Below are 9,727 nucleotides of genomic sequence, written 5' to 3'. Positions count from 1 at the left end.
TTGTCTAGCTTGACATTCTTTTCCAGGTGACTTTCATTATGGTGTTGTGTTTGTTAATTTTAGGAGGTTGACCATCATGTTGTATTCCATGTGAAAACTGAGGCTGATCTTGCAATTGCCTATCCTTCCCAGTTACTGCCATAACCCTCAGAGGCATGAAGATTAGAAACAATAGTTTCTCTTTAGAGGCAGGAGGTCTAATTAGAGCTGAGCTACTGAGTCATTACCACTCCTGCCACTACTATGGGCTTCCATCTTGATTTCAAAACTAATCCCACTCCCCATTTTGCATCAAACCTCAAATGATGGCCAAGTGTCTGCCCCATTATATGACTATTCAGGGATGGTTATCAGGGACTATATCACTACTGTATTAGTAATTATCGGTCTTTATGTATGGTACTTAAATCATTTCTTTAAGGCTTTTTATAATATTAATCTGACCCTTTCTGAATCTGGGTCAGTATGCAAGAAGTGGCTGGCATAACGCTGCCGCCTGTAATCCTTCAGTGAGGTAAGAACAGGCAGTGTCTCCGTGACCTTGCATTGCAAATGGCCAGGACTATTTTTCTGTATGGTTATGAGGTTGTGCGGTGACTAGTGGTTCCAGGAAAGCCATTAGCTTTAATTCATTGGAGGTGCATAAGACGATCCCTTATCTATGCTGCCTCGTTCTTTCAGGGAGCTCCCCCGTCTCCCACCCGAAGGCATGGCTACAATAAAAGAATCTCAAGGCCACCTTATATCTACCTGCCTACCTCTTTTGCCTTCTCTTTTCCTCTTATCCCCTCTCTCGTTGTTCCACCTTTCCCTCTCACACTATAGGTGGTCTCCCTCCCTCTACTCAGTACACCTACTCTGCTATCCTCTCTTCCTGTATCTTTTCGAAATGTCCATATAGTAACATCTCACTTAACCTTTAATCACACAATGCATTCCACACCCCCTAAATTTACTTCAGTATATCTTGCCCTTTTCCATTCTGGTAACTTCAGATGCATTCCTCAGATAAATCATGTCTAAACTGTAGCTTGAATATTAAGAGCTTTCTACACCATTCCAAGACCATATTTCACTGCCATAAATTAAAATAGGAAGTGTCATATTATTCGTGACTTTTTTATTCATTTCCAAAGTAACATTCCTTCCCCTGATGATACTGTACTAGCTCTCCAGTCACCCTCCTCACCATGTATTGTTCACACAGCAGCACCAGTGAGGGATCTAGGAGTCGTGTATGGGTGGGCCTAGTAGTGTGGGAGCAATTCTCAACCCAACAATAGAAAATAACATCTAACACGCACATACAGTAACACAGTGTTGGCGTAGTTTTATAATAATATCCTGTTTCATATTAAATCACGACTTCACTGCCTTTCCGAAAACTCTCACACTATTTTATTCTCATTTCCCATTTTTTTTCCCTTTTCTATGCTGTGACTGCTACATTTTTTCTGCTTGTTTTCTCTGCAGATTTTTTTCTGTTTGTTTTCTCCAGATTTTAAGCAGTCCTGCATATGAAATCCCCTGCCCCACATATACCAAAGGGGATTTTATGCTTATGCCAATATGTGCTTTTTTGTAGTGGAATCATACATGTCAGTGTTGGCCAATGAATTCAGTTTCACTAATCGTAACTTGAACTCCCCCTGTTGTCCGGTATTCTGAGGTACAATACTCATAAAAATCCCAAGATCTATACTGTACTGTACTTATTCATGGAGATGGGGCAGCGGAAGATGTCTCCAAGGAACATCATAAAATCCCCCTTTTTTAAGTGAAGTTTCCAGGATAATACAGAAGAACTGAATGGTAAATAAGAGTTAATGGGTCTGCATTGCCTCCATATATCCTATTCCTTTATTCCTAGTCATAGAGTCATAATACCTCCTCTTCCCATCGTTCTGCCGGGCCTTCAGTAACCCTGTCAATAGTGGACTTCTCAATAACAGAATCCTACCAATAATGGATAGGGGTTGCAAGAATTAATCTAGTATTGAGAGAATTTTCTGATGCTTGGATACCCTCCCTCCCTTTCTCAGGTTTGAAATTAGTTAGCTGAAACTGAACATGAATGGCTGTTTTAGTTTTGAAATCAAGATGGTACCTTGTTATGTGACATGAGTGGTACAGTACTAATTAGGTAACTTATCATATACAGGGTCATTTTTTTATTCAAGAACCCTAAATGATTACTATATTTTAAGGATGTGTAATAAACAGGAATCTAAAAGTCAGTAGGAATGAAGTCTGATCATGTCATGGCAAAGAACATAAATGCTCTTTACAATGATCAGATTCTAACTACCGGTAAACCTGTTGGACATTTAGATTTTTTGACAATAGTTACTAGATCCTGGTTTGGTTATAAAATTGGATTTCTGGATCAGTCTTCCATCTTTGGCTATGCTTTTAGATATGCAATTAGTTCCATCTTATCAGAATAATGAAGAATATTAAATAAGTCATCTGGGTGATGTAGTTCACTGTGTAGCCTGAGTGATTGGCATTGTTGCTCTCCTTATACTGCCTGACCAAGAGCTCCCACGTTATTTACATTACAGTAGTATGATTGATACATTTGTTTAGACACTGGGTAACTGAGAATGGCTTTGTACATCTAAAATTGTAAATATTATGTACTGTGTGTGTTTTATAAGTACAGTATCACATGAGGTGCTTGAGGGAACAGTGACAAATATGCCAAGATAATTTTATATAACCGGGTGAGTCAAGATTTATCTACATATTCCTAAACTAGACTAAATATGCTATCTTTTGACACCAGTTTCATTATAATTGTGTCGTGGGTGACAGAGATATACGGAAAATACTCGGTAAGTCACGCCAACCCTAACCACGATTATCTAAAGTTTGATATTGGCGCACAGTATTCAACACTGTCCTCCTGGGTGCCTAATACAGGTGCAGTTATGGCAGGAGGATACTTGGCAGAAGAGTAAAATGTATGTATCATCGTGGTAATTGTCCAGCTACACACATCTCTCGAGTTTAAAACACTGAGGCAGTACAGTACACGGAAGTTTGAATGATGGTTTAGTTAACCCACGAATGAAACAGATTCCGTTTATTTACACATATAAATAAGAATGAGGATTACATTTGCAGGGCAAGAGATCAGGAGAATGGAAATGTATGTGTTGACTGTAAATAAATGTGTGTTTTTGTAACGATGATGATAATGTTTATCATAATTTGTTTATATCTGAGAATTGGGTACATATACCACTGGATCTCAGGTCATGCCACCACATCCATACAATCAAAAGTGTTCGTATATTTACATCAAAATTTACCTCATTTTATATATGATGATTTTAATACAAAGTCATCAAGGTGTCTAATACTGTATTACTCTAGAAATCCTTACTAAGTAGATTTTTATTTTATTTTACAATCTTACACTAAGGATTTTTTTTACCTTTTATTAATATTTATGTTGAAATTATTAACATTTTAGGTTACTATACATTAATTGAAGTGTACTGTAACAACATAATGGTAAATTTTTCTATGTTGATGAGTACAGTACAATAATAAACATTTAATTTGATTGTTCAATATACAGTATTTAGTAACTATGAAGGAGATGTAATATAAGATGGAGCAAGTTAAATTAGAACACTTTACACACATACACAACAACAATGAGCTTCACACTAAATTACTAACAAACATGCAGTGAATGGGAACAAAGATAGGGGGGGAAGGCATAGATGGAAAGTGAGAAACAGAGAGGGGGGAGGTAACTGTATTTTAGAGCAAGTGGGAAAGAAGGCATAGAGGGAAAGTGAAAAAGAGAGAGAGAGTGAGTGAGTCACATTATTTTAAGGTGAGATTGATTCAGAGAGGATACAAACACTGTAACAAGATGAAAACAGACTTATAGAGAACTATGTAGTAAGATCAGTGAAGTAAATAATTTCTGATGCATTTGACTCTCCTCAGGGGAAGCGTATACGAAGAATAACAGCACCAACATACGGACAAACAGCATCGTTTATTGGATAACATTTTGACAAATATCCCCCTTGTTATTATCACACCTAAAACAAAAAATGAAATACTAGAGATATTTGTCAAAAAGTTACCCAAAAAGTTTTGCTGTTTATCCATACGTTGGTGCTGCTATTCATCTTTCATAAGTAATTTCATATCACAAAAAAAAAATCCAATGCCCAGAGTTGATTTTATTTTGCAGTAATATAACATAAACATTTTGTACAGTATGTTAAACTTGGGTTAGGTTTTGAGTTTACAGTAGTTTTGTATCCTGGATATTTCTGATGTACAGTATTTTGCACCATTTAACAAAGATTTTATTATGCAAATGTTTTATTTTGTACTTTTTTAATGTCAAATGAAAATAATTCTATTTAAGGTGTACCAAGTAGGTGCTTTCATTACTCTTAAGTAATTCTGGAATCACCTGAAGAATCTCCACCCCAGCTTATTTCACTAGCATTAACCATCCTAGTGCTAACCTAACTTCATCCCCCAATAATATTGGGGTGGTTAATATTAAGGTGAAATTAGCTGGGGTGAAGATATTTCAGGTGATACTATTATGTTTTGAAGATCTTTAGTATTTAATTGTTCTCATATTTTATATTTTTCCTTTAGGTACTATTTATTGTAATAAATTTTCTTGAGTTGTAGATATTTCTTAATCTTAATTTACTTATGTAGTACAGTACAGGTAATATTGTGTATCCTAATATTTTTTTTCAGTTATACTTAAGACATTCCAAGATATCTTAATATATTCCAGTAATAATTAGACCTTTGTATTAACACTATTTCTTCCTTACTTGTATAAGATAGTGCAATATTGTATGACTTGTCTCTTACCACATTTCTTCATACTTCAAGGTTATATCAACAAAAATATTGTTATTAACCTTTGATTAAAATAACTTTTAAGTAGTTTTTTATTAAAATATATAGTACTGTAGTTCCATTATATTGCTCTTTCTCCTTTTTTTATATTGACTAATAAGAAAATATTAAGTTTACAGTAAACCCTCAATACAGGATTGGATACAGTAAACCCTCTCAATAATGGACAAAGCTTGCAAGAATTAGTCTGGTACTGGAAGAATTTACTTAATATGGTCATTGTACTTATTATGTAGTCCTGATGTCATGTATATGGTATTCATTGTGTCACATAAGCGATCCAGGTAAAGTTATATAGGAGAAATTACTCAAACATATTCTGTTCTTTGATGAGTTAATTTACACCTACTGTATATTTTTAATGACTGCCTGTATTAGTATTATGAGTTTTGGTATAATGTCCATAATTGATGTGGGTTTCTTCTTTTGTTATAATAAGAAACCTGACATGTCAAAGTCTTCCATAGTTAACACAGTATACCGTATGTTGAGATGTGTACAGTCACGGTCAAAAGTCTTGAACACTTGGCAGTATTTGGCATGCAAGTACCTGAAGATCTTAGGTATTAAGGAGTTTTATCCCATTTTGTGGTTCAGGCATAATATGTGATGACAAGTTAGTGTTATAAGTACTGTATACTGTATATCCCAATCATATACGTAGAACTCAGAAATAGATGCCAGATATTGCTAAGTGTTCAAGACTTTAGACCCTGACTGTACGGTATGATAAAGAACCAATTTTACAGACAGGTTCATCTCTGGTGCCGTATTCTTGTACGACACAAATACAACTGTAATTTTGTTAGTTCGTTAGTCATGATTAGAAGGCAATAGTGTTCACAGGTTATGGGTTTAATTTTATGTGCACGAGATAAAGGAGAGAGAGAGAGTAAGAGGCTTACTACAGGAGGAGGGGATATATACAAGTTATATATTGTATTTGGTGGTTGTTGAAAACTACCAAGAATGTCCATGTCACAGCTGTAGAGACTAGAGTTATTTGTTTTCATTGAAGAAGGAAGAATGAAAGGCAGTTTAAAGTACCGAAATATTTAAACCTGTATTTACCCATGTACTGTACTCGGTTAACCATTACTGTATGTAAAAGAAACTGTGTACACACTACCCCATTGTTCAGTACAGTTTCTTTGTACTGTAGTCATTTGTGCAGAAAAAGGCAGTCCCAGAAGTGTGAAATTTAGGCAAAAACAATTGTGATATACATGTAGCTGTGTATGTTGAGATTCTTGTCAACAAGTAGGATATGGCTGACTGTAGCAGCAGTGGCAATGTTTGATGGCACTGAAATTAACTACAATATACAAAAGGTCTATTGTTGGCTTTTTGGATATGCTTTGAATGCTAGTTAAATACATGTGACCCACTGTATACTGTACTACTGATCTCTGTGCGAGATAGTCTTGGGCTTTTGTGCACTATGTATAAAAGCATTTGATGATCAGTCTTTCATAGCCATTGGAATAATAATAATACTACTTAATGAAAATGAGTGGATTCATTTTTTTGAATTCGTAGTTTTTATCAATGGTTAATGTCAGTTTATGAATATAGAATGTAACGAGTTTTAAATTAGTAACTCGGTCGTAAGTCATATTTAGTGATTCGAGGTACAGTAGCTTTAAATGGATGTAGTATAGGTAATTATAATATTAAATCATTGTGTTTGACTCACTGACGGCATTTAGACATTAATGAATTTAAAAAATTTGGTCTCGAAACACTGCATGACAATTAACCATTTCATTCTTGTAAATGTCCACCTGTAATAATTTGTTATTACACAAATTAAACATGCCTTTGTTTTAATTAACCTAATATCTAAATTATTGTCGTTATTTTTCAAGCGTACTGAATATACAAAGTTAAATTATAGCAATGAGAAAACACTTCTAAGAAAAGAAATTGGATACATTCAGCTTTCACAACACCTTCAGGAGGAAGCGGTGGTGTTCGCTAACTGTACAACCCCTTACCATTAGAGTAATGTATACACTAAATGGGGAAAGTATAATCAATATCACAGAAATAGATTTATTTATGCTACAAGGGCAGATGCTGTGGATGAAGCATATTTCCAGGTAGGGGCCAACACATTACGTGTCTTGTAGTAACGGGCCAAGCGGTGGATACGAGACTCTACCAGGATCAGGCGAAATTTGGAGTCGCGATCCTTCCTGTAATATTGTTTTTGCGTATAAAAACCTGATTACGATGAACATTCTTTCTCGGCTTTCTAAAATTAACAATGCTTAGAAGTGCAAACGGTTAGCAAAATTCATTTAATATAAAACTACTTGCCAACATATTTGCAAATTAGGCACAGCAACAAACCTCCATCCTTTAAATACACAAAAATTTGGAAAGGTTTTCCAGGATGTACATTATTTATATTTATGAAATTGTACAGAAAAGAAAACCACAATCTCACCTGTTCTTTTCCAAATGCTTGCGGATTGCTACAGCTTTCTTAATCAGGTGATACAAGTCTTCTGGAATATCTGGGCCCAGACCCTTGGCTTTGAGTACACGTAGGATCTTGTTGCCAGTGACGAATCGTACCTGAGCGACACCGTGACTGTCTCGCAAGATTACACCTGAAGGAAGAAGATTCATTTCACACCTGCAAAGTCTTTTCTATTTGGCAACAACCTAAACCAGGAATAGAATTTTGAAAATATCTTGAACATGTTTCAAAAATTCCCTTTAGCTTTCACTACACTGCAGTTCTTAAATAACTAGGCATTGTTTAATGAAATTTCCATAAATTTACACTTTCACCAATTCTTGATAAAATGTGTATTTGAGGAACAACAGTTGGGCCTCTTTATAGTCATTACAGTAGACACTTAACTTACATGAATCCATTCAATGATTTTTAAAGCAGCATGACAGTTTTTGTTTTTCAAATTCAATTTTGTAAGGTAAAAGGCCAGAGATCAGTGTTTATACTGTACTCCCTAAAAATCAGTAGGAATAATGCCTGATCTTTGTGAAGAACATTTATGATCTTCATAATGATCAAACTTTATTTTTAGGTTCCTGTATATTAGACATCCTAAATTTAGTAATCATTTAGGGTTCTTGAATAAAAAAAAAAATTACCCTATATAAATTTTTGGGGCATGTGACCACACGTGAGGTGGGAAATAACGGGACCACACAATGTACTTTACCTGGTGACCTGACAACAATAGCCTAAGAAAATAAGGAGTCTGCAATAGGCCTGTGCATGGCAGCTCCTGTTGAGAGTTACTACCACTCTTTATCATCCATGAAATTAATCTAGCCTCCTTTTAAAACTTTCCAGCACTTGCTACAAAGTTGCTAAGCTTGTTCCACTCGTCCACCACCCTATTTGTGAACCAGTTCCTTACGATTTCCCTCTTAGACCTAAACTTATCCAACTTAAATCCGTTGCTCCGAGTCCTATCCTGCTCAAATATTATAAGAACTTTATCTATATCTCCTTTATTGATTCCTTTCACCCACTTAAATACTTCTATCATATTTCCCCGCACTCTTCGTCTTTCTAGGGAATGCAAGTTTAGTTTCTTTAACTTGATATGGAAGCTTTTTAAGTCCCGGAACCATTTTCGTCATCCTTCGCTGCACTGTGGGGTGACCTGACCACGACCAGATAAGACATTGAAGAGTTCCATAATTTAAATGAGTCACTTAAAGCCCAAAGCATTTGAATTTGCACTCCCTCGAGAGACATAAGAGTGAGGGGCGATATGATCGAGGTGTATAAATCGAAGTCAGATTTAAACAGTGATAAAACAAAAGCACTTCAATTATCCAACCAGGAACAAACTCATAGCAATGGTTTTAAAGACAAATTTAGATTAAGGTGCATGATAGGTAAACATTGATTTGGGAATAAAGTAGTGGATGAGTGGAACAAGGTACCAAACATAGGTTGGATGGACATATCAGCTATAAGAGTTGGGTGCAAACAGGACTGCCTAGTGAGGGTCAATAGGGCCTCTGCAGTTTCTTCCCTTCTAGTATATCCCTTTATAAGTCTACTGTATAGTGGAATTAAGAGGCATACTAAACAATCTGATAATCTAAATGTGCAATTAAGTACATTATGTTTCAAGTACACAGTAAGGTTCTAAGTACATTGTGTGGCTGAGTAGCAAACTAACCAATCTGGGAAGGAGTTAGACCTTTCTTGGCCAGCTTGACAATCTGGTCCTCCACATCGTCCTTGGTCAACTTGAGCCAATTGGGGACTGAACGACGGTATGGTAGAGCAGATTGGGATATACCCTTCCTGAAACACAAATACGGGGAAAATATACCACATATACCTCTCAAAGACAATATATTATAGTTTATATTCCAACAGTAGAGGTCATTGGTGTTCTGGGAGACAATAATGATAAAGTGATCTTGATATTGGTTCACGTGGGTAACACCATCAAGAGGTAAACAACGTTACTTTATTGTAGTTTTCTGTTGTTTTTAATGATTAATGACATTAAAATGTTGATTCAATTTTGGAAGGAGATCTGAGGAATTTAATGGGATGTTAACACTTACCCTCCACTGTGCATACGACCCATGGTTTAAGATTTTATTGTGTTTGTTGGGCGCTTCAGCCGCCTCTCTCTACACACCACTCGGGAAAGAGCGGAGCCTCGCGCCTCGGTTCCAATAATGTCTGTGAGAAGTTTCCGGTGAACTAAAAAGGATTATTAATATTTAATCTTATATATTTTATACTGTTTATGGCTCAATAAAAATGTAATTAATTATTTTAAATCTTCTAGAATTA

General features: G+C 35.7%; 1 protein-coding gene across 1 annotated transcript; it reads right to left on the bottom strand.

The window, feature by feature from the left end:
* Positions 1–6,961: 6,961 nt before the first annotated feature.
* LOC121866013 (40S ribosomal protein S13) lies at positions 6,962–9,624 on the bottom strand. The gene is made up of 4 exons (XM_042365584.1): positions 9,493–9,624; positions 9,096–9,223; positions 7,373–7,538; positions 6,962–7,118 (listed from the first exon to the last, which is right to left on the bottom strand). The coding sequence occupies exons 1-4, from the start codon at positions 9,513–9,515 to the stop codon at positions 6,980–6,982; spliced, it is 456 nt and encodes a 151-aa protein (XP_042221518.1). The 5' UTR covers positions 9,516–9,624; the 3' UTR covers positions 6,962–6,979.
* Between the last annotated feature and the right edge of the window lie 103 nt (positions 9,625–9,727).

This window comes from Homarus americanus, unplaced genomic scaffold, assembly GCF_018991925.1.
Source record: "Homarus americanus isolate GMGI-L3 unplaced genomic scaffold, GMGI_Hamer_2.0 scaffold9729, whole genome shotgun sequence".
Taxonomy (NCBI): Eukaryota; Metazoa; Arthropoda; class Malacostraca; order Decapoda; family Nephropidae; genus Homarus; species Homarus americanus.
Note: the sequence above shows the minus strand (reverse complement) of the source record. Positions and strands in the feature narration are given on the sequence as shown.

Excerpts from the sequence above, each read along its gene's own strand:
- LOC121866013 (XM_042365584.1), bottom strand. The coding sequence starts at position 9,515 with ATGGGTCGTATGCACAGTGGAGG. Across the intron at positions 9,224-9,492 it reads GGTCGTATGCACAGTGGAGG|GAAGGGTATATCCCAATCTG; the intron begins GTAAGTGTTAAC and ends TTTGTGTTTCAG. Across the intron at positions 7,119-7,372 it reads AAGCATTTGGAAAAGAACAG|GAAGGATCGCGACTCCAAAT; the intron begins GTGAGATTGTGG and ends ACAATATTACAG.